The sequence below is a fragment of the Globicephala melas genome, chromosome 11, assembly GCF_963455315.2.
Source record: "Globicephala melas chromosome 11, mGloMel1.2, whole genome shotgun sequence".
NCBI classification, from domain to species: domain Eukaryota; kingdom Metazoa; phylum Chordata; class Mammalia; order Artiodactyla; family Delphinidae; genus Globicephala; species Globicephala melas.
In genome coordinates, this window is record NC_083324.2 from 64,804,103 (window position 1) to 64,827,766 (window position 23,664).

At 50.3% G+C, this 23,664-nt stretch overlaps 1 protein-coding gene and 2 long non-coding RNA genes across 6 annotated transcripts in view; 2 read left to right on the forward strand and 1 right to left on the reverse strand.

Moving 5' to 3' along the window:
* Positions 1-31: 31 nt before the first annotated feature.
* TULP1 (TUB like protein 1) lies at positions 32-13,981 on the reverse strand. Of its 2 annotated transcripts, XM_030870443.2 has the most exons (14): positions 13,935-13,981; positions 13,768-13,819; positions 13,317-13,395; positions 12,845-13,003; positions 11,811-11,966; positions 10,772-10,873; positions 10,576-10,695; positions 9,730-9,845; positions 6,445-6,615; positions 6,139-6,251; positions 5,035-5,146; positions 4,857-4,955; positions 2,509-2,680; positions 32-568 (listed from the first exon to the last, which is right to left on the reverse strand). In XM_030870443.2, the coding sequence occupies exons 1-14, from the start codon at positions 13,979-13,981 to the stop codon at positions 435-437; spliced, it is 1,632 nt and encodes a 543-aa protein (XP_030726303.2). In that variant the 3' UTR covers positions 32-434. The 2 variants fall into 2 exon arrangements, with proteins under 2 accessions (XP_030726303.2, XP_060164615.1); XM_060308632.1 differs by lacking the exon at positions 12,845-13,003.
* LOC132598166 (uncharacterized) lies at positions 8,610-14,815 on the forward strand. The gene is made up of 2 exons (XR_009565978.1): positions 8,610-8,718; positions 14,488-14,815. It is a non-coding gene; the product is annotated as an uncharacterized lncRNA (long non-coding RNA).
* Positions 14,816-16,400: 1,585 nt separating this feature from the next.
* LOC132598090 (uncharacterized) overlaps positions 16,401-23,664 on the forward strand; it is a 102,387-nt gene continuing 95,123 nt past the window's right edge. For all 3 annotated transcript variants that reach the window (XR_009565792.1, XR_009565794.1, XR_009565793.1), the window contains exons 1-3: positions 16,401-16,820; positions 21,518-21,616; positions 22,689-23,580. This is a non-coding gene — a long non-coding RNA (uncharacterized lncRNA). The remainder of the gene's footprint in view (positions 16,821-21,517; positions 21,617-22,688; positions 23,581-23,664) is intronic.

Here is a 23,664-nt window from a genome sequence, read left to right on the forward strand (position 1 = left end):
TAGGACGCAGCTTTATTGGGGATGTGGGTACCCGGTTTTCGTTCCCCATCACCTACCCCCTCCTCGGAGCCCGCCCCCCTCCTTGGAGCCCTAGTACGGTCCCAGAGGGGGTTAAAACAACACTGACTACTGCTCCTGGACAGGAAGTGACTGGGGCGCCGGGCGGGGGTGGTGGTGAAGCGGCGCAGGCTAGATCCGCGACCAGATGTGCGGCTCCAACTCCAGATGTTCTTCATCTCCGTCCGACCCGCCGTGTGAGCTCCTCCCCTGCCTCGCCTGTGCCAGGCTGGGCAGTGGATGGAGGTCACCCGGAGACAGCGGGGTCAGCCCCCGACAAGGGAGGAGTCTTCAGTGGGGACTCTGGTGAAGGGACCGTTCAAGCCTCCAAACTGAATCCTTTCCCCAACCCTGGCGGGCGCTGAGGACTACTAGGGTCACTCGCAGGCCAGCTTCCCGTCGAAACTGGAGAGGGCAATGGCGAAGGCCTGCAGGGCGCACAGCGGGTACCGGTAGTCTAGGGTGAAGGCGTCCTCGGCCACGCGGCCGAACTGCAGCACGATGTAGTCGGCTATGGACACAGACGGGGGTGGGGAGGGGGGGCGGCCCGAGACCTCTTGGGTTCTCCCTCCTGGCAGACAGTGCCCTCAACATTGAGGGAAGTCCCCCCACTCTTGCGTTGGGGCCCCAGTCCTTAGCCACCTCTCAGTTATTCACCCCACCGTCCATCCACCCTCTTATCTCGCCCAGCAAGCCCCACTCGCCTACAGCTTTACCAGCCACGGTAAGCCCCTGAAGGCGGCGACCCTGCCTTACCTTCTGCTGCCCAGGGCTATGCATATGACCAGCCCGCACTTAGAGAAACCGGTCAAACTTCCTTAAGCCTAGAATCCTTCCTTTCCAACGCCTCTGTGGTCTTTGCCCCATTCCTTCTTCTTCCCACCCCCAGACCCCAAGTCCTGTCTTAGACCACCAGCCTCATGGTTCCCCTCCTTATCCAGTGGTCCCCTCAGCCCCCATCCCATATCTGGCCCAGGTTTCCAGCCTCAATCCCAACACCTCCCCCAGCATCCATAGGGACAGGATGTTGCTAAAAATACCCCCAACCTCGGCCGACCAGGCTCCACCAGAAATGTGATCTGGAGAGCGGTTTTTCAAGGCCTCAGGACAGGTGACACAGGGGGCACATCCCTAGGATGGAGTGGGGGTAGGGAACTCACTCAATGTTAACCAATTCTGGGAACCTGGAAAGTCCTTGGGAGATAACGTTCCATATCCAAACCCCTTCACCCTAGTGGGGACCTCTCCCCAAGGCTTGTAACAGGGGACATTTTTACTTAATTGTGTTCAAGGTACATTTTGTTTCCCTAACTCTTCGAGGGCAGGCCTTTGACCTCACTGGAGAGAGAACGATAGAAATGCTTGATTTATATTTCCTACTCCTAAAAGGCAACCATCCTCATGGGGTTGGGCACTGGAGCCAGACTACCTGGGTTCTAATCCCACCTCTGCCTCTCACAAGCTGTATGTGTGAGTTACTTAACTTCGCTGTGCCTCGGTTTTCTCCTCTGCCAAACAGGGACAATAATAATACCTTCCTCACAGGGCTGCTGAAAAGATTTAATTTTTTTTTTTCGGCGGTGCAGCTTGCGGAGATCTTAGTTCCCCGACCAGGGATTGAACCCATGCCCTTGGCAGTGAAAGCACAGAATCCTAACCACTGGACCACCAGGGAATTCCTGAAAAGATTTAATGATTCAATATCTGTGAAGTCCTGAGAACAGTGCCTGGTCCATAGAAAGTCTCATGTGTTAAGTAAACATAAACACTGTTTACGTGTTTATGAAATAAATTTTGAGGGCCAGGGTAACCGCCTGGAGTTGCTGAGAGACTTTGGATAATGTGCTGCCCTCTCTGAGCCTCAGCATCCTTCTTGGCCACATGGGGGTTGGTCTATCAGTCTTTTTTATTTTTAAATTTGTATTTATTATTATTATTATTATTTGGACGCGTCACGTGGCTTGCACTATCAGCTTGCGGGGTCTTAATTCCCTGACTAGGGATTGAACCCAGGGCCCCGGCAGTGGAAGTGCTGAGTCCCAACCACTGGACCGCCAGGGAACTCCCTATCAGTGTTTTTTAAGCTCCAGCAGCGTAACTGTCCCTTCAACACAGTCTTACCCAGAATACCCCAATATCTACCCCAGGCTCTAGTCAGTGCTAGAAAGACGGCCTGGAACAGTGAGCCCCAAGACACCTGCTTGGAATATATGAGGCTCCTGGGAGCACAATGTCAATGCCCCCACAGGAGAGAGTGACCTTCCTGAATGTTCTGGCTTCAGAGATAAAGGACAGCTCCACTCCTCTGTGTGTGTGTGTGTGTGTGTGTGTGTGTGTTACATAGAGAGAGGGAGAGGGAGAGAGAGATGGGGGGTGGGGGAAAGACTTGAGTAAGGGTTGAGGTCTTGGAGGTGGTGGGGAACAGCCTGGCTTGGGTCCTCAGATACTCACGGTCATCGGCGTGGACAATCTGGAAGTTCTTGACCGAAGCCTGGGTGACTCGGCCTTGGAAGTTGAGGGTGTAGGAGCCACTGTCATCATTCCAGACGGGGGGCTTGTTGTGTAGCTCGATGAGGCTCTCCAGTGTCTTGTTCTGCCAGCGCACCAGCAGCCCGTCGCTGGCCTGGGGTGCCACGGGTGGGGCAGTATTAGGGAGAGGACAGTTAGGGGTGGCTGAGATATCTCAGGACTGGTGGTGGAGGGGTGGCTGGGGACGTGTGCATGCCCTTGTGTGTGTGCAGCCTGGGTGTCAACGTCCATGCAGGGTATCCTTGAGCGCATGTGCGGTCTCTGTGGCGTCCGTACGGGCAGGGTGTGTATCTGTGAGAATGGGCTTCGCTGTGGAATGACAAAGTGGAGGGTTGGAAAGTGGAAAGTAGCATGTGGCACACAGGAGGTGCTCGATGCCATTGGTGCCCAAGGGGGTCTTAGGAACGGCCATATATGCTGGCACCGATTACAAGGATGAACCAGCTGTTCTAGGACTTACAAGAAGCTCACAGTTGAGCTTGGAGAGATGTATAGGTAAAGAGTAGTTAAAATAAAATGTCCTGGAAGAGTTTCTGGAAGGAAGGAGCAGTATCTGTGTGATGGTGCTCTTGAGATATTTCTTTCCTTAGTTTCTTTGTCACCTGTTCATGACTTAGAATGAGTCCGCTCAAGATCGTATCCTCCAAGAAGCCTTCCTGACCCCATGTCTGATTTAGATGTCAGCTCTGAGCTTCCATAACACCTTGCTCTTAACCATTTCTCCCACTGCACTGTTATGGACAGAATTAGATACCCTAACAGCATGCACAGTATTTGACTAATGGCTCTGTGCCTCAGTTTCCCTCACAACAGGGTTTTGTGAAGATTAAATGATTAATAGTGCATGAAGTGTTATTTAGATCAGTTCCTGGCACAGAGTAAATGCTCAATAAATATCAGATATTGTTTTGATGGTAACTCTTGTGTTGATTTTGGATCTTCAGTGCCTGGCTTTAATAAATGATTGTGGAATGAATGAACTGTAAGATGATGAAGAGATACACAAAGCAGCACTGGGTAGTTCTTACCAAGCCCAAACACACGTGGGAGGCACTGCCTCTGGAGGATTTATATGTTTATTCCAGGACGGAAGGAGCAACTGTGGAACCCACAAGCTCTTAAAGACCGGAGCCTCCCAGGGCTTGTGCCCCATGGGTTGGCCAGGCCTCTGATTACAGTGTCTTTCCGGCAGGGAGGGATGTGTGATCAGCTGATGGGAGTATTCTTTTTCATTGCAAATGAGTAAAGTGACATCACTGTGAGTGTCCATGCCAGTCATCGGTCTCTGAAATCCTGGGCTCACCCAACTTGCAGTGCTAAGGAGCAGAGCGTGGGACTGACACACTGAAGGAGGCCACCTCTCTCCAGGCCATCTCTCCATCTTACCCTACCCCTCACACACACACACACACACAAAACAAACAGCCTTTGCTTTTTAAAATATGTCAATCATATCACTCCTTTCCTCAAAACCCTGATATAGCTTCCTGTTTCTCTGAGTAAAAACCAGTTATACAGACTCATCTGCCCCTCACTGTCACCTCTCTGACCTGCTTCTCCAACCCACCAGGCACTCCTGCCTCAGGGCCTTTGCACTGTCTCCTCCCCCTGCCTGAATGTTCTTTTCCCAGATATTTGCAGGCTTGCTCCTCATCTCCTTCAAATTTCATCTTCTCAGTGAGGCTCACTCTGACCACTGTATTTAAATTGAAACCTACACACACACACACACCCCTCATCTCCTTTCCCTTGTTCGACTTTTTCTTTTTTCCCCACAGTACTTATCACCTTCTAACATACTACACAATTTACTTATGTATCACAATTATTGTCTACTGTCTGCCTTCCTCCACTAGAATGCCAGCTTCATGAGTGCAGATCTTTGTTTTGTCCACTGATGTCTCCAGTTGCCTAGACTAATACTTGGCACTCAATGTATGTGTGTTGAATGAATATATGAATGAGTGATTTGATGTAAACTGAAAAAAACAAAGCAAAACAAAACAACCCCTATTGTGCTTGTTTCGGTGAATTCAGTGAAAAACCCCTGAATTGAATTAATTCCACAAGTTGCCAGAATGAATTTGTGACAGGGTGATGGGGTGACAGGGTGATTTGTGACCAGGTGATGGGTGTGCTCAGGGGTTTGGGTACTGGGCAGGCCGAGCACCCCCCCCCCCCCGCCCCCCAGCTTCCCAGGAGTGGGTTACAAGCAGGTCAGTACGGAGCAGGACCCTCTGGGAGGGGCTTCAGGGAGGTAAGGGGCTCACATTGCGGGGCCGAATGGGGACCCTCTCCTTGTCCGAATTCATGCCGGGAATGATGACCGTCATGCGCCGGGGACCTCGGAAGCCCAGCACGTTGGTTTCCTGGGAGGGAGATGCGCGTTAGGCCGGCCCCGGCGAGAGGAGGGGCCTGCCTGCCGCGGGGGACAGGTGGGACTCTCACATAGATCACAGCCGCCAGCTCCTGCCGAAGGCTCCCCACATCCGTGCTGCCTCCGCGGTGCGGGTTCTGTCCATTGTCAAAGACGGTAAAGCGGTTCCCCAGGAGGTTGGACCTGCAAGCAGGGTGGAGCTGGGGGCGGGGCTGAGGAAGGTCCACACCCCTCCTCCCAGACCCTCACAGCCAAGCTTTGAGAGCTTCCTAACTCAAGCATGGGTGTGTATTAGGACCGGAGCAATTCAGGTCCCCTGCCCCTGGCTTCCGCCATGAAGTCTTTTTAAAAGCTGGATCTAGAAGGAGACTGGGAAGCTTTCAAATCTCAGCTCCGTCTCTTGCTAGCTGTATGACCGCAGGCAAGTTACTTAAACTCTTAGTCTCAACTTCCCCATCTGTAAAATGGGCATGATAACAGTATTTACCCCATTTGGTTGATAAGAGGATTGAATGGATTAATATTTGGAAGTTACTTAGAAATACACCTAACACATAGGTAGGCCTTACATAAGTGTTTGTTAAATAAATAAATTAAAGAAATAAGGCTTGACTTGGGGGTTCACTTTCCCTTCACCTCTCAGATTTGTGGTGAGGATTGAATGAGCTATATGGAGAGACATAGCACAGCGTAGGTGCTGAATATTTATTCGTCCGTTCAGTTGGTAAATATTTATTGAATAGCTACTATGTGCCACGTGCTAGGAATTCAACCATGAACAAGACAGGCATAATCCCTGTCCCATGGACCTTATGTCCTACTCCAAGTGAGGTCTCTGGACCAGCAGTGTGGGCATCACCTGGGTGCTTCTTAGAAATGCAGAACCTCACTCCTTGCCCAGACCCACTGAACCTTTTTTGGGGGGGGCAGGATCTCAGTTACACAGACCAGGGATTGAACCTGGGCCACGGCAGTGAAAGCCCAGAATCCTAACTACTAAGCCACCAGGGAACTCCGCCCACTGAACCATTTTAACAAGACCCCCAAGTGATCTATGCCTGTCAAAGTGTGAGAAGCCCTGGGCCAGGGGACAATTCCACAGTGTCCGATGTGGTGGGCACTCTGGCAGGCACAAGGGGACAGAGGTGACTGGCCACTGAGCTTCCCAGCCCCACCTCAGCTTCCCGATGAAATTCTCCCCTCCTCGGGACAGATTGGTGGGGTCACTGGAGATGAGGTAATTGGCTGTCTTGCTCCGTTTCCGTTTCCTGCCAGCCAGGAGGAACACCTGGGGAGAGGGGTCACAGAGATGCGCTGGAGGAAGGAGGTGCACTGGAGGAAGGAGGTGCACCCGGGGAAAGAGAAGGCCCATTTGCCCCGCAGCCCTCGCCCCACTGCACTTTGGCTCTAGACTCTCCCTCAGTCTGGGTCCTGGCCCCTCCACTCTCCGTCCCACTGGCTGCCACCTCTCTCCAACCCACCTTCTTCTCTGTGTCCAGGTGCAGGAAGTAGGAGGGATACAGGCCCCGGTCCATGCCCTTCTTGTCCCGGGTCAGCCGGCAGCGGACCGTCTGGCCCTGGGGGGCAGGCCGAAGCACGAACTCCTGGGGTTCGTCCACTTCCACGGGTGGGGATGGGGCCCTCTCCTCCTTCTGGGTGGGGGCAGAGGGTGCATCAGCCCCAGAGCACTAGCTTCCCGGCCCTCAGCAGGTCCCCAGTGCCGGGATGCAGGCAGGGCAGGCAGGACAACTCACCGTTTTCTGTTTGGGGAGAGAACGGAGGCTGTTAGAGTGCAGCCGGCCCCTCCCCCAGCAGCTCACCAGGCCGTGTTAGGAGGCTCTGGGGAGCTTTGTGCTTTATTACTATTTTGTTTAGCTTGTGGTTATGAGCCCAGGCTTTGGAGCCAGACAGCCTGGGTTCAAATCCTGGTTCCACCACTGTCTGTCATGGTTGTTAAGTTTTAACCACACTGTGACTCAGTTTTTTCATCTGAGAAGTATGTAGGGTTGGGGTGGATACCTGGGACAGAACTTAGTTTATATATTTAACAGACACTCATAGAAAGTCTACCAATGTGCCAGGAATTATTCTAAGCACTTTCCAAATATTAACTCATTCCTCTTATCAGTAGCTACTGAGGTAGTTGTTCCATTATACAGGTGAAGAAGCTGAGGCTCAGAGAGCTTAAATAACTTGTCCAAGTTCACATAGTAAGAGGTGAAGCTGGGCTTTGAATGCTGTTAAACCCAGAGCCTTTAGAAAGACCTTCCATCATACAGATGCTCTCGGGGGGTGAACTGAGGTGAGGCTGAAGGTGTGGATTGCTGTGTTCTAAACACATGGCGTTATAGAAGTGTCAGCTACCACTATAATTATAGCAGGCGGTAAATACTCAATGAATGTAGCAGCCAACCTCCAACATGGCCCCCGATGCTCCCCACCTCCTGGTATTTATGCCGTGTGTAGACCCTTCCCACACTGTATCAGCGTTGGTCTTTGTGACCAATAGGATATGGCAGAAGTGATGGATGGTCACTTCTAAGGCTAGGTCATAAAAGATATTACAGCTTCTGCCTTGCTGTATCTCTTGGGCCACTCTTGGGCTCTGGGGCAAGTTGGCTGCCATGTCTTAAGGAGAGTCAAGCAGCCTCTGGAGAGACCTCCAGCCAACAGTCATGACAGTGCACCATTTTAGAAGTGGATCCTCCATTTCCAGTCAAACTTTAAGAATGACCACAGCCCCAGTTGACATCTCGACTGCAACCTCACAGGAGACCCTGAGTCCCAACTACCCCTGCTAAGCCACTCCTAGATTTCTGAGTCACAGAAATTAAGAAAATAAATTGTCATTTTAAGTTTTCGGGTGGTTGTTATATAGCAATACATAGTCAATACAATGAATGAATAAATAAGTTCATTTTGCTCTTTGAAAAACTTTTAATAACTATGTGGTTGCATTAGGCCCTAGGGTGGCCTAGTGACCACCCTACCATTGCCCCTTCTGTTCTTACAAACCTAGTGCCTTTTGCTATCATGTTCTGTCCCTCACAAGAGGGGGAACCAAGACTCTAACCCCAAGTTTCCCAGCTGGGGAGACAAGGGACTGCCACCTGGGTGTGTGCATTTCAGGTATAAATGCTGTCTGGGAGTCACTAAGAAGCCCTGATGTGCTGAGGTTGCCCATTTTTGCTGAGGGCAGGTTTGCACTGTGTGTGAAGTGAGGCTGGTGTTAGGGAGCAGGCCCTTAGCCTCCAGGTAAGTGGCATCTCTTCTTCGCTCTAGGCTGCTCTAGAAGAAACTTGGGAAATCCAAGACTATGTTTGGAACGTGATGTTGGGAAAGCCAGACTCATTCAAACATTTCTACAGAGGTGGATTTTGGCCTACTATATTAAAGGCTGTACTGCAGTTATATTCTTTCTGGAAGACAATAAGCTGGCCTTTCAGTTATATATCAGTTTCTGGTGATCTTGGCTAATGTGAATCAGTCCCCCAAGACCTGACCACCCCTGTACAAAGGAATAAACCCACAAACTAAGATACCCCCAGGCCCTGCCCTCAGGATGATCTCTCCACTCATGGAAACCTGTTTCTCGAAGACTTTCATCACTTTCTCTTTCCAGTTCGACCTCTCTCTCCCGCTTACTCCTGCCTGTGCATGTTGGTACCTGAGTCCTGTTTGTGAGTGGGGGCTGTATTGGAAATATTTAACAACGTGTTCTGCCCATGGAGACTGCACCGTCAGAGTGGACACTGGTAGGACTGGAAGACATCCTGGAGGCCTCTGATGGCCAGTGTTAACCCTTTGGTTGCTGGAAGGTTGGGAGGGCCTGGGTGGGAGAGCAGAAAGCACTCTGAGCAGTATCTCAGAGCAGCAGAGTGGAACTATTTTAAAAACTCAAGTATGGGGTGGATGGGTGGGGAGGTGGGAAGAATTGGGAGATTGGGATTGACGTATATGCACTAATATGTATAAAATAGATAACTAATGAAAACCTGCTGTATAGCACAGGGAACTCTACATAATGCTCTGTGGTGACCTAAATGGGAAGGAAATCCAAAAAAGAAGGGATATATTATGCATATAGCTGATGCACTTTGCTGTATAGCAGAAACTAACACAACATTGTAAAGCAACCATACCCCAATTTAAAAAACGTCATAGGGCTTCCCTGGTGGTGCAGTGGTTGAGAGTCCGCCTGCTGATGCAGGGGACATGGGTTCATGCCCCGGTCCGGGAAGATCCCACATGCCGCGGAGCGGCTAGGCCCGTGAGCCTGCACGTCCGGAGCCTGTGCTCCGCAATGGGAGAGGCCACAACAGTGAGAGGCCCGCGTACCACAAAAAAAATAAGTAATAGCTCAACTACAGCTGGCTGTCAGTCAGTCAGTGTGCCCAGGGATGTGCATGCATATGTCTGTCTGCCTGGGCTCCACCTCCCTGGTACAGAAAATGTGTGGCTCTCATGTGGGGGCCATGAGAGCATCTCCGGCTGTGTCTGATAGTTAGGCTGCAGGGGGGAGGGCTCAGAGCGGGTGACATAAGGCCCCTGGGTGGCCAGTCCCAGCCTGGTGACCCCACAACTGCCTCTTCTGTTCTCACAAACCTGGTTCCCTTTGTCCTCATATCCTGTCACCAGAGAGGCAGCTAAGATTCTAACCCCAAATGACTCCATGGTCCCAGCCCACGAGGTCCCACACTCAGGTCCCCCAAGCCCAGGCCCCTGCCACTGCTCCCTGGAGGGACCTCACCCTCTCCCGTCTGGGCTCCAACCTTTTTGCCTTTTCCTTTTGCTTTGCCCTTCTGATTGCTGTTCTTGGTCACCACAGCTGCCACCTCTTCCTCCTCCTCCTCCTTCTCCTCTTCTGAGTCTTTGGGAGTGCCTGAGCATTGTAGGGGAGCAAGTCTGTTAACCCCTTACCCTGGCGGAACCCATCTTGTTTTGCAAGGTACGTCCAACACCCACGCCTCACTTGGACCCCTCCCACAACCACAAGAGAGCAACCCCCTTTCACTATTATCAGAAAGTAATAGGGCTTCCCTGGTGGCGCAGTGGTTAAGAATCCGCCTGCCAATGCAGGGGACACGGGTTCGAGCCCCGGTCCGGGAAGATCCCACATGCCGCGGAGCAGCCAAGCCCATGCACCACAACTACTGAGCCTGCGCTCTAGAGCCCACGAGCCACAACTACTGAAGCCTGCGTGCCTAGAGCCCATGCTCCGCAACAAGAGAAGCTACTGCAATGAGAAGCCCGTGCGCAGCAATGAAGACCCAATGCAGCCAAAAATAATAAATAAATAAAATAACTAAATTAAAAAAAGGAAAGAAAAGAAAGTAATAGCCTCAGAAAAGCTAAGACACTGCCTGAGGCCACACAGCTATTAAAGTGGGGGTCAAGATGCCCCCAGTCTTCTGACTTTATTATTATTTTTTATTGGAGTATAGTTGCTTTACACTGCTGTGTCAGTTTCTGCTATACAGCAAAGCGAATAATCCATACATATACCAAGTCTTTGACTTTAGAACCCCTACTCCTCACCCTATTCTGCATCCCTCCTTCCACACCCACGACTGCCTCTGGATGTCCTGACACCAGAGGCCACTGCCACCTACCTTTCTTCTTCAGAGCTTTTTCCCCAGGGTCATCGCCCCCAACCAGAAACATGGCTGCCGGTGTCTTCTTCCTCACTCTGGTCGGGCTCACTGAGCTTCCCTTGTCGGCCTCCCCAGACCCTGTGTGTGTGGATGTGAAGAGGTCACACCCCCCGCCTCACCCAGAGTCCCTTGTTCCTCCACAGACCAGGCTCACCTTTCTTCTTCATCTTTCTCATCTTGGTCCCTTCCCCTGCTGATGCCTCCTTCTTCTTAATCCGCAGAGGTTTCAGTGGGGGGACAGGGCTTCCCAGGTCCTCTGGAAATGGAGGGTGGGAGTTAGACAAAGAAGAGCCACCTTCCAATCCACTCATTGTTCCTTCAGTCCCCAGGGAGGCCCAGAGCACCTTCTGCTTGTCTTGTTTTTAACCCTGAGTCCAAAAAGGACTGGATGAACACCAGGAGTTTAATAAGTAGTTAATGAATGAATGAATGGATGAATGCCAGGCCTCCTAACCGAGCCTCTGAATCCCAGCTCCCACCCCATCTCCTCCAGAAAACCTCCTGTGGTCAGTGCTACAGACAGTCCTCCCCGCCCCTCCAAGAGGCCCAAGGTCCTAGCTACATGTCCACATGTAGACCAGACCCCAGTACCCATGGGGCAAGGTGCCCCAGCCAGGGAGCTATCACAGCATTTATTCACTGATTGATTTTTTACTATAATCACTTTGATACTTTTGTAAAAATTATAAAAATAATTCATCTTGAGTTAAAAAAAAAATCACAAAGAAAACTAAAATCCTCTGCCCTTCCTGGCTCACAGAGCACCCTGGGCAGGGGGTTGGGGGGATGGTGGAGGGAACACATATTGATTTAAGGACCATCGGAGGGAAGAAACCACCAAAGGGAAAAACTCTTGGGTCCAGGCACTGGGGAGCTTTTTTTTTTTTTTGCGGTACACGGGCCTCTCACTGTTGTGGCCTCTCCCATTGTGGAGCACAGGCTCCAGACGCGCAGGCTCAGCGGCCATGGCTCACGGGCCCAGCTGCTCCGCAGCATGTGGGATCCTCCTGGACTGGGGCACGAACCCGTGTCCCCTGCATCGGCAGGCGGACTCTCAACCACTGCACCACCAGGGAAGCCCATCTGGGGAGCTTTTTGATGTCTCAACTCCTGCGTATCCATGAGACACCAGGCCCCCCAGGGGTGGGGCTAGTTTTGTGTGTCTTTACCCCCTCTGGACCCTCAACACCCACCCTTCGGACCCTGGGCTTTGGCCTTCCTTTCCTTGATGTCTGCAGAAGCCTTCTCTTTGGGGGGCTTCTTGGGAGGCAGACGGATTTTCTCTTTCTTTTCCTTCTCCTCCTTGTCCTCTTCCTCCTCCTCCTCGTCCTCTTCCTCCTCCTCCTCCCCTGCAGGTAAAAACTGCTCATAACAGGGACTGGGGTGGGCCCCATTATGTGGGGAGCCCAGTCCTTCCAGATTGCTGGGAGGCGGTGAAGGAGCTGGGGGTAGGAGGCTCCCCTTCTGGAACAGAAACAGGAGGAAGAAAGGAGTTTCGGCACCTTCCTCAAAGAAGGGAGTGACTCCAGTCTTCCAAGGTCTACAAGTCAGGAGAGAGAGCTGGAGTTGGGGGGATGCTGGGGGCTTGGCAATCCTGTTCTGGGAAAACGCCGTTCTCTGCATGTCCTTCCTCTCTCTCTGGTACCCTCAGCTCCTCACACACTCTCCTGGGGTCTTTCAGTTTCCCCTTCTCTGCCCCTTCTAAAAGACACCTGCACTGCTTCTCCCTGTCCTGGTCTGTTGCTATTTCTAACTTCTAGCCAGACCCGTCTGAGCTACCTCCGGCCCCTAGCTGCAGGGGTTTTTTTGTTTGTTTGTTTAAATATTTATTTATTTTTAATTTTTGTTGGCTGTGCCGGGTCTTAGTTGCAGCTCGCAGGATCTTCCTTGTGGCATGCGGGGGTCTTTAGTTGCGGCATGCATGTGGGATCTATTTCCCCGACCAGGGATGGAACTTGGGGCCCCTGCATTGGGAGGGTGGAGTCTTACCCAGCGGATCACCAGGGAAGCTGCAGTTTAAGGCAAAACTCTTAACCTCAATATGCCTCGGTTTCCCCCTCCCGACAATGGGAAAGAACACGAGAATAAAGGTTTTCCTGGCTCAAAGACGAAGCCAGGGACGTGGACGCGGTTTTTCCGAGTTGTCTGCCTCTCTCCATCTGCTGTTCCTGTCCAGCCCCTTCCCTCCTCCTCTCCAGTTGCCCCCTTCCTTCTGGCGCTCTCTCACCGTCCTCCGCGTCTGGGGCGCGGGCTATCAGGAAGGTCTCCCGGGGGTCGCGCTTCTTGGCCTCAGGGTCCCTGAGGAACTTGGCGTAGACAGTCTGCAGCTCCCGGGCCTCGGCGGGCTCCCGGGAGGGCTCCTCCCGCGGGCTCCTCCTCCGTCCCGCTGAGCCGAGATGCGCAGGTCAGGCGGGACCTCCAACGGCGCCCACTACCCCTCGGGCTCCTCACCCTGGGGTCTCTCTGGGGCTCTGTTTCCACCTTGGACATCCCTCTCCCAGCTTTTATCATCCCTACACTCCTCCTAACCCCCAGCTCAACCCCAAGTCCGCTCCGCCGCTTCCCCCTCCAATTACACCCCCCTCCCACGCCCCTGCTCCCAGGGGTGTTTCCCAGACTCAAGGACACCCTCGCCCGCGGTCGTTCCCTCCCGTGACCCTCACCCGGGGGGGCGCCCCGGGGCCCAGCCTTCCGCATGCCTCCAGGTCTCTGGGGCTTGGATTCCGTGGGGCAGGGGGACTCTGGGGCTTCTGTCTTCTTCTTCCTCAACTTCTGTCGCTGCAGGGTGGGGGTCAAGAGGAGGGAGGGGAAGGAAAGGGGGGCTCTGAGGGCTGCCTATCACTCTCTAATCCCTTGAGCCGCCAGAAATAACCGCAGATTATTGGGAGGGGAACTGCACCCTTTCCTGGGGTGAGGAAGAATGACCCCCTCCCGTGTACCACGGCCACCTCCAATGCCCCAAAGCCCAAGTTCCTCTCCTGGACACCCCATACCCCCAAACACCCCCTTCGTGCAAAAACAAAACAAAACAAAAACCTCCAGGGAAGCAACAAGCCCCAGAGGCTGCTGAGTGGGACCCTCCCCACTCTCAGACCCCCTACGCTGCGTGGGGGGCTCTTTCTGTCTCTTCTCCAAGCGGGGGTGACATACCTGCTTGGTACGCTGCGGGACCTCCGGGCTCTGGCCTTCCTCCTCATGCCCGCTGAGGGTAGCAAAGGAATCAGTCTGTCTCCCTCCCCTTTTCCTGCCCCTCCCCAAACCCTCCATCTGGCCCCCCCATCAGGGTTCAGGTAGGATGAGGTGAGGGCTTTCCACACCTGTCTGAGGCCCACACCTCTCGGAGGGTGTCGTCCTGCAGCGGCATGGTGCCTGCACCTATCCACAGTCCCTGCTCTGGCCACCCTGCAGCCCTAGAAGCTTCCCTGAGGGCCCCAGCTAATCCGGGCTCAGCTTCACCCCCACCTCCTGCTGGCTCAAGAGGGTGGCAGCACTGTGGGAGGTGCTCCTTCCTGGAACCCATCCCCCTGCCTGGCCCACTGAGGGAAGAGGCTGAAAACTCAGATCCTCAGCGGCCCAAAGGATGGCATCACTGTACCAGGTCCTCCCGCGCCCTGAACTTTGGCTTAGAGATGCTGATTTGATAATTTGTTGGTGGTAAATGGGGCATGGGAAGAAAATATGACATCAGATCCTGTATTTATCTTTCTTTTTCATTAAAAAAATAAAAACTAGGATTTACTAATATTTAACGTATATGGATTGATAGATGCATGTGTATATACTTTATAAAGAAACATGCCTATATTCTGGGTGTCCACCTAAATATCTTTTTACTGATAAGGAACTTTTTTTTTTTGGCTCACCTTGCAGCTCGTGGGATCTCAGTTCCCCAACCAGGGATCAAGCCCGGGCCGTCAGCAGTGAGAGCGTGGAGGCTTAACCACTGGACCACCAGGGAATTCCCAGGAACATGATTTTTTAAGAGTTTAGAGACAAGGGATGTAGTGTTGATGTGATTAATATCATGGGAGAGGTTTGGCTAAGTGCAGAGGAAGCCCAGAAGAGGGACCCTATTGGGGGTCCTAGAGGCTTCCTGAAACCTGATCTAAAACTTGAAACTCAAAAAGGCGAGGGGAGTTCTGCAGCCAAAAAGAAAAAAAAAAGAAAAGAAAAAAGGAAAAAAAAAAAAAGTGGGATGGGCTATACCTGGAAAGGGAACAGCAAGACAGAGACCTAGAGGTTGGAAACAGGCAGATGTATTCAAAGGTCTAGGACTAGGAGGGAGGCAGCTGTGTCAGGCATGGGTCAGTCCTGAGCCCAAGCTCTAAGCTCTGCCGCTTAAGAGGTGAATATCCTTGGGTGACAGATTTAACCTCTCTGGGCCTCCATTTCCTCATTTATCAAGTGGGTTTGATAAAGCACTGACCTAGTAGGGATGTTGTGCAGATTAAGTGAGATGACAGATGGAAAGTTGCAAACAGTGAGCGCTCAAAAATTGGTAATTATGTGCTCCTTTTCAGAGCACTTCAGCTCCATCTCTGTCTCCTCAGCATTTACAGCACAACTTGACACATGATTGGGGTTCATTTTTTTCATGTGTGAATTAATGAGCACAGTTTTTCTTTTTTTTGGCTGTGCGGCTTGCGGGATCTTAGTTCCTGGAGCAGGGATTGAACCTGGGCCTCGGCAGTGAAAGCGCCGAGTCCTAACCACTGGACTACCAGGGAATTCCTTATTTCATGTGATTTTCACTGGACAAGAGTCCAATGAGATAGGCGAGGTAGAGATTATTATCTCCATTTTATAGGTGGAGAAACTGAGGCCCAGGGAGGTGAAGTGACCTGCTCAGTATCAGCCAGATGAAAACCAGCTCTGTCTCCTGTCAGAGCTTTTGTTCTCAACCCTTTTATATTTTATACAGTCGAAACGATTAGAGATGGAATTTGAATGAAACAGTCTTTTTGTCTTTCGCCACTTCCTTGGTCCACCTGATTCAGATGCGCCATAATTAATCTTCCTAAAATACCACTTCTTCTGTTGACACCTTTGCTCAAAAATTGTCATTGGGTCCCTACGATCAAGATTAAGTGTGCTGAGTTGGCATTCAAGGCTCTCCCTGATCTGGTCCCAATCTGCCTTTCTAACTACAGGGCTGTCTCATACCCTACTCTCCATCCAGCCCCATAGGTTTACTTATTTCCTTTATACTTTCTCTCCTTCATGCCTTTGTTCAAGCTGCTCCCTCCTGGAATCCCTATTACATGAAACCCATCCAACCCTAGATAGCCCTCAAGTCCCAACCTCCAAGATTCTTTGGTCCTCATCTGACTCTGAATGTGTAATAATCATAATAGCATTTATTGACCACCTACCGTGCATGAGGCCCTTGTTCCCATTCTCTCTCCACCCTCATGATGATATTTATAAGGCAGACACTAAAACCCTGTTATGAAAGGTAAGGAAACTCACAGCTGCGAGTCAGTCAACAAGTATTTCCTGGGCACTGACTCTGTGCCAAACAGTACTGGTTATACAGTAATGGACAAAAAGATGTGGTCCCTGCCCTCATGGAGCTTCCATTCTTGTGAGAAAGACAGATGGTAAAGCCATAAATAAACAAATTAGTTATAATGCTCTCATTATTATTAATTGTAATAAATTCCAAGAAGGGAAAGAACTGGGTTCCGTGAGAATAGCGGGGCTGGGTGGGGGGGCAGTCTGGATATAGAGAACAGATGAGGCTGTCTGAGAAGTGAAATTTTAAACTGAGACCTGAAGGATTTCAAAGACTAGGAAAGAGAATGTTCCAGGTAAAAGGCACAGCTTATGCCAAATGTTTCCAAGCAGCAAAGAACACGGCACCATGGAGCAGTGGGGTCCCCTCGACCAGGACAAGAGTGACCCTGCCTAAGAACCGCCCTTCAGAGGGTTCTGGAGAATGTCCACCCCCAAACAAATCCATGCCAAGAACCACAGGGTGCCTGGCGCTCAGCAGGCTGTAAACGTAAACATCCCCGTTCTAACACTGTTCAGGCCCCAGGGAACACTGCTCCACATCTCTTGCCCACTGTTCTCAGAACAAAGATTCCTGCACCGGCCTGTGGGAGGCGTGTCGGTTGAGCTTCGGCCAATGCCAGAGATGGACCCTGCTTTGGAGCTGCGGGGAAGATTTGAGCAGCAGAAGCTTTTAAGTGAAAGAAAAGGTAAATGCAGTTCTCATATCTCTCCTCTCGGGTTGCATGGATATCACAGATACTTGCATAACAAAGTGTCCATTTACTTGTTTCTTTTCATGTTCTGAAGGGTCTCATGAATCAGCACTGTCTTCATAACAGTTGCACATGGCAGCTGAGGAACACTGTACAGTATTGAACAATTCACGTGACTTAAACTTGTGCATATGTAGGTCTGGACATGACGTGTGAAGCATGGTAGCAATTCTTCATGTTGGCAACTAGTTGGATGCTATTTTGAGAACAGTTCAGTTTTTCTAAAAGTGTTTAATAAGATGGAATTAAAATTTCTAAAAACCATTTAAATTTGATTAATTTTGGATATTTATTAAGTGTAAACTATATTTCCCTTTAAATTTTAATACATAATTTTGAATATATAAGAAGAAAAGTCACTTCTCAAAACATACATGAAAAATAATTTTAGTTAAAAAGTTTCACATTTACTTAGTTACTTTTTTTTTTTAATTTTTATTATTTTTTGGCTGCATCAGGTCTTAGTTGCGGCACGTGGGGATCTTTCGCTGCAGCACGTGGGCTCTTAGTTGGGCGGCAGGTTTTCTGTAATCTAGTTGTGGTACGCAGGCTCCAGAGTGCATGGACTCTGTAGTTTGCAGCAGGCAGGCTCTAGTTGAGGTGGGCGAGCTCAGTAGCTGTGGCACGCGGGCTTAGTTGCCTCGCAGCACGTGAGATCTTAGTTCCCTGACCAGGGATCTAACCCTCGCCCCCTGCATTGCAAGGCGGATTCTTTACCACTGGCCACCAGGGAAGTCCCTACTTAGTTACTTTTTTTTTTTTTTAATATTTATTTATTCATTTTTTTTTGGCTGTGTTGGGTCTTCGTTTCTGTGCGAGGGCTTTCTCTAGTTGTGGCGAGCGGGGGCCACTCTTCATCGCGGTGTGCGGGCCTCTCACTGTTGCGGCCTCTCTTGCTGCGGATCACAGGCTCCAGATGCGCAGGCTCAGCAGTTGTGGCTCACGGGCCTAGCTGCTCGGCGGCATGTGGGATCCTCCCAGACCAGGGCTCGAACCCGCGTCCCCTGCATTGGCAGGCAGATTCTCAACCGCTGCACCACCAGGGAAGCCCCCTACTTAGTTACTTTTGAGGAGAATGTATTCAAATTTTGTACACTTTGGATGCAATGACATGTTTTTTGAGTCCTTTGAGAGTTAGTCTGGGTCCAGATCATGATAGGAACAGAAAGTAGCAAAGTGGAACTCAGAAAAGAATAAAAAGGAACTTCAGAGTTTTGGTAGGGGCCAAAGTGGTGAGCATGTGTGGGAAAATTAGAGGCGGTGTCAATGTTTAGATTTGGGCCAGGGGTGGGTGGGTTTAGGATTGGCTGTCAAGATTTTGGTGAAAATGAGGGTGAGTTTAGGGATAAGATTCAGATCAGGAACACACATAACTTCTGATACCTTCTGATCTGACATCAGAACACCAAGCCACAAAGAAAAACAAGCTTGTGGCTTTATAATTACGCTTTGTTTTGGTCTAAAAATGACATTTCTCAGCTCGATCACTGGCAATAGTCACCAGACTCAATTCCACCTGAATTTTAGTTGTTTTCTAAAATTAAATCTACTTTCAGAAGACGAAGATTTGCTACCACCAGTGACTATGATGCTGATCAATAATGACTCCTACCATGTGCCAGGCACTGTGCCCAGTGCTTTCAATTTATTCTCACAGCACACTTTCATGTCTGTGGCTCAGAGAAGTTAAGTAACTTGTCTAAGGTCACACAGCTGGTGCTTGGTGGAGCCATCTCATTGACAAGCACCTACTAGGTGTGCAGTATTGTGTTATCTCTAGTCCCTGTGGAAACTTTGAAAGGGAGTGAGCTGGGTTAGAGAGTGGTAGAGATGTGATGGAAATTCTTGGGGGTGTGTGTGTGTCAGTTATGACAGAGTGATGATGGAATCTAGTGGCACAGGGAAAGTAGAGGACAAGACCACAGGGGAGAGGAGTGCATGGCAACAAACGGAGAGGCTGGGCATTGGAAGAGTTTGGATAAGGAATCACTAAGAATTAGGACAGGAGCATGCCACAGAATCATGAGCCAGGAGCCAAAATCCTTGAAGAATAATATAGTCTGATGATATAAGATTCAAAACTGAAGTCTTTCCTAGGGGTAGGGAGGGAGGTGTAATGGCCTGGAAGCATCTACTTGTCCTCCAGTATGTCTTCTTCTTCCTTAATAATGAAGTCCCTGATTTGTAGCTGAGCATATAGACATGCAGAAAAAGACATGTCCCAGCTTTCCTTGCATCCATGTAGCTAAATTCCAGCTGTTGGGGAGGGTCCTTTACAGAAGAGGTGCACCCTTCTTGGTTACTTTTTCCTTCTCACTGACTGGCAAGAGGACCTAATGGCTGGAGCTCTAGCAGCCATCTTGGACCATGAGGTAACCTTGGGAATGTGAGCTGCCCCTGTGGAGCAACCAGCTAGGAGCCTTGATTTGAGAGAGAGAGAGAGAGAAGAAGAAGAAAAAAAAACCACGAACACATCTTGCTGAAGTCACTGTGACATGGGGATTTTTTTAAACTTGTAATTGAACCTAATGCAAATGGCTGCAACTAGAAAGTTATGTTTGGGTCCTACTGAAGATGACATTTAATGCTAGTGGGCATGAGTGGGTGCTAAGAAGCCTTGGAAAGTTGTTGAACAGAAGGTGAGCTGACGAGAACTGTACATTCAGAAAGGCTGTGGAGAATAAATAAAAAATAAGGTGGAGAGAGCTGAGGTGAGGATGTGTAGTTAAGGGGAACATTTAGATATTCTGAAGACTCAGATCAATGATGACATCTGAAGGACTGGGTCTGGAAGTCAGGTTTTAGGAAGGTTGTGAGGTTGGTGTTAGGTTTAACAAGCAATTCAGGAACTTGATTATGGCTAGAGTCAGGTTGGGGTGAGGTTTTGAGCTGAAGTTTATACCAGGGTTGGATTTTAAGTCAGAAATTGGAAGAATCTAATAGCAGGGCTAGGTGTCACTGGAGGTGTCGGGCAGACTTAGGAAGGGACATTTAAGTGTTCTGGGATATGCCTGGGGCTTAGTGTCTGAAGCAGTGGTACTCAGGTGAGGCATTTGGAAATGTATGGAGTGTTTTGTTTATTTATTTATTTTTATTTATTTATTTTTGGCTGTGTTGGGTCTTCATTGCTGCGGGCTTTCTCTAGTTGCGATGAGTGGGGCCTACTCTTTGTTGCAGTGTGCGGGCTTCTTATTGCGGTGGCTTCTCTTATTGCGGAGCACAGGCTCTAGGCATGCGGGCTTCAGTAGTTGTGGCATGTGGGCTCAGTAGTTGTGGCTTGTGGGCTCCAGAGCACAGGCTCAGTAGTTGTGGCGCATGGGCTTAGTTGCTCTGTGGCATGTGGGATCTTCCTGGACCAGGGCTCAAATCCATGTCCCCTGCATTGGCGGGAAGATTCTTAACCACTGTGCCACCAGGGAAGTCGTGTGGGGTGTTTGAATTGTCACAATGATAACAGAGTGTGTGTGTGTGTGTGGTTTGCTCATGGTGTTTAGAGGCAGGAGCTCGAGGTTCTAGATGTCCTGTAATGTGGGAAACAGGCACAGTGGTCCAGCCCCAAATGCCATGCATTCCTGGGAAACACTGAGGCAAAGTGGCGTCAGGAAGAAGAGAAAAGCTGAGCACTATTGGGTTAGAATCCTGCTCTGCTGCTTTCTTCCCCAGGTGGACATAACCCTCAGTTTTCCCATCTATAAAATGGGATGATGATAGAGGCCTTGCAGGACTGTGAGATTGGTAATAAGTTTGCAGACGGCCCAGCACAGGGCTGGCCCAAGGGCCTGCAACTGGGAGATGTCTGGACCAAGCTGAAGGCAAATCTGGGTAAAACTGAAGTTCAGTCTGGGTTTGGGTTCGTTTGGGGGTCATGATGCCCAACCACAGCTGTGTGTTAGAATTACTCAGCTCAGTAGGCTTTAAAAAGTGCTGATGCTTGGTCTTACCTCTCAGAAATTCCGAGTTAATTGATATAGAGTGGGTCTTGGGAAGTAGGAGTTTTAAAAGTTCCTTGAGTGACCAGAGCCTCCTGTGGGGCCTGAAACTCTCACTCTTGAAATTACTCCTCTCAGTAAAGCAGTGGTTCTCAAAGTGGGTTCCCCAGACCAGCAGCATCAGCGTCACTCCAGAACATGTTAGAAGCACAGATTCTCAGATTTCATCTCTGACCATCAGCAGCTCTGGGGTAGGGCCCAGCGATCAGCATTCTAGCACATCCTCTGGGGATTCAGATACCCACTCAAGTTTGAGAAGCACTCAATACAGCACCATCTCCAGGAAGCCCTCAAGAAAGGCAGATGCTATTTCACTGTTGGGTAGTTCCCCACACTTCTCTGAATAATGTCACATGAGCTGTGAGGACAAGCTCCATTAGGCCAGGGACTTTGTCCATCCCATTCACAGCTGTCTCTCCAGGGTCCACAGCATGTGATGAATAATTGAATGAGGTGAGAGAGACAGAGACAGAGACAGAGAACTATCTCAGGTGCTGTGAACTGGGACGAGAGGAAGACCCTGCCTGTCTCTTTTTCTGTCTTGGTCCCACGACATGCGAGTCTAGTGTTTCTAGTGTTTAAAGATACAGATTCCTGGCACAAATGGGTCCTTAAACGCCTGTCTCTCCACCCGGTACTCAGGGGAAGAGATGTGGATTCCTTGCACCCCTGGTGGAGCACCGCCCCTGGCAGTTGTTCAGAGTCCATTTGTGTCTCCAGTGTGGTGCTCACGTGTGGCAGGTACAGTATCTGACAGGCAACTTACGAGATATTTTTCTTCAAAATTTTTTTCTTTCGTTTTTCCTCCAATGTTCATTTTTTTCTTTCGTTTTTCCTCCAATGTTCATTTTTTTCTTTATTTTTGAAACAATTTCAAATTTACACATAGTAAATTTGAAAGAATAGTATAATGAACTCTGGCATACCCTTGGCCAAAGACCAATAAGTTTTTCTTATTGTCCCAATGATGGCTGTTATAAGTCCAGGAAAACACTTTGCATTCTAGTCCTCGTCAATCTATGAGAGATTGTCAAGGGCAATTCTGCTATGTGCGATTTTCACTTATGGGCAATTAAAGTAATTTGAGAGTTGCCTTCAGGACACAACCTCCACGTAAGAAGCCACTTCCTGGACATCATCTCAGTTGAATCCTTGGGGGGTGATCAGGGACTATGAACCCAACCTAAAGCCAGGTAGGATTCTGCTGATGGCAGGTGACAGAAGTACAGTGCAAACTAGCATAAGCTCAAAAGGGAACTGATTGGCCCCTCAACTGGGCCAGCTAGACGCAGTCTCACCTCAGGCATGGCTGTACCCAGGGGCTCAAAAGGAGTCCCCAAGTCTCTCTCTCACTCTGCTTTCCTCTGCGTTAGCAGGAAAGGTGACCTCTGATGGCTCCCTGACCACATCAGTTCCCCCAGGTGGGGGCCTGAATGGCTCTACTTGGTCACTTGCTTACTCCTGGATCTGTCGGTTTAAGTCTGAGAATGGAGGTACTCTGATTGGCCAGCTCGAGTCATGTGCCCGCCTCTGGGCGGGGCTCTGTTTTTGATTTGAGAGAATAGTAGTTATAAAACGGGAGAGGGTTTTTGCTGCTCCTGATCAATTGGTGAGTAGTCCACACGGGGAGCTATTGTCAGAGTCAGGAATAATAATAATAGCAGCAGCAGTAGTTGTAACATTTATTGAGAGCTTGCTGGGTTCCGGGCATTGTTCTAAGTGGGTTTTCTCTTAATTAGCTCATTTAATACTCAGCCATTTTATGCGGTTGATGCTACTTTCATACATGTTTTCCATACCCGCAACTTCACAGAGAGGTGCAGTCACTTGCCCAAGGACACAGCCAGTACGCAGCAGAACGCGGGGCCCCACATCCTCAGGCCTCGCTCCAGCGTGGGTGCTGGCGCGCCTGGGAGCACACCTTCCACTATCCTCCCTGCGGTAGAACCTGGACTTCTGCTCCAGGCTTGGACTGTCACGTGGCACTCTCGCCCTCCACTGCATCTGTGAGGCTGGCGGAAGCGGAACACCTCGGTTCAGATCGCTTATGGGAAGTTTGCCATTACCCCCAGAGCCCCAAGAAACAGAAAACAGAATGGGTGAATTTAGAGCAGTGGTTCTCACTGGCTGCCCACAAGAATACTTAGGGGAGCTTCACAAAACCCCAGTGCTCAAGCCATATCCCAGACCAATTAACCAGAATCTCTGGGGTGGAGCCCAGGCATTAGTAGTCGTTAAGGTTCCCCAGGTGAATTAAATGTCCGGCCAAGGTGGGGAATCACTAGTTTAGAGGCCTTGTAGCTTGGTAGAAATAGCCGTGGTTTAAGATCCACCTGGGTTTGAGACTTGGCTCTGCCATTGCAAGCTGTGTGACTGTGTGCCAGTCACTTAACTTCTCTGAGCCTCAATTTCCTTATCTGTGGAAACGGTATAAGTCCCTCTACTTTATGTGAGGGCTGAATGAGACAATGTCTGTAAGGCCCCCAGCACAGAGCTGGCACTCAGCTCCATCCTTACTATTAAGGAGGGGGCAGGACAGACCAGGCTGTGCAGGACCATCCAGGGAGGCAGAGCTGTGCCAATGACTCACCATCACTAGGTTGAGGCTGTGGAATGGACTCTCGGGGCTGCTGGGACCCTCAGACCCCAGGCCCTCCCGCCTTGGTCTTCCGCCCTTACGGAGGGACTTGAGGCTTCTGAGTAGGGTGAGCTTGGGATGGAATGGGCAGGGGGGGAGTTGGGGCAGAGTTGGGTGGGCGACTGGGGGAAAGGCTGTGTGAATGCACTGA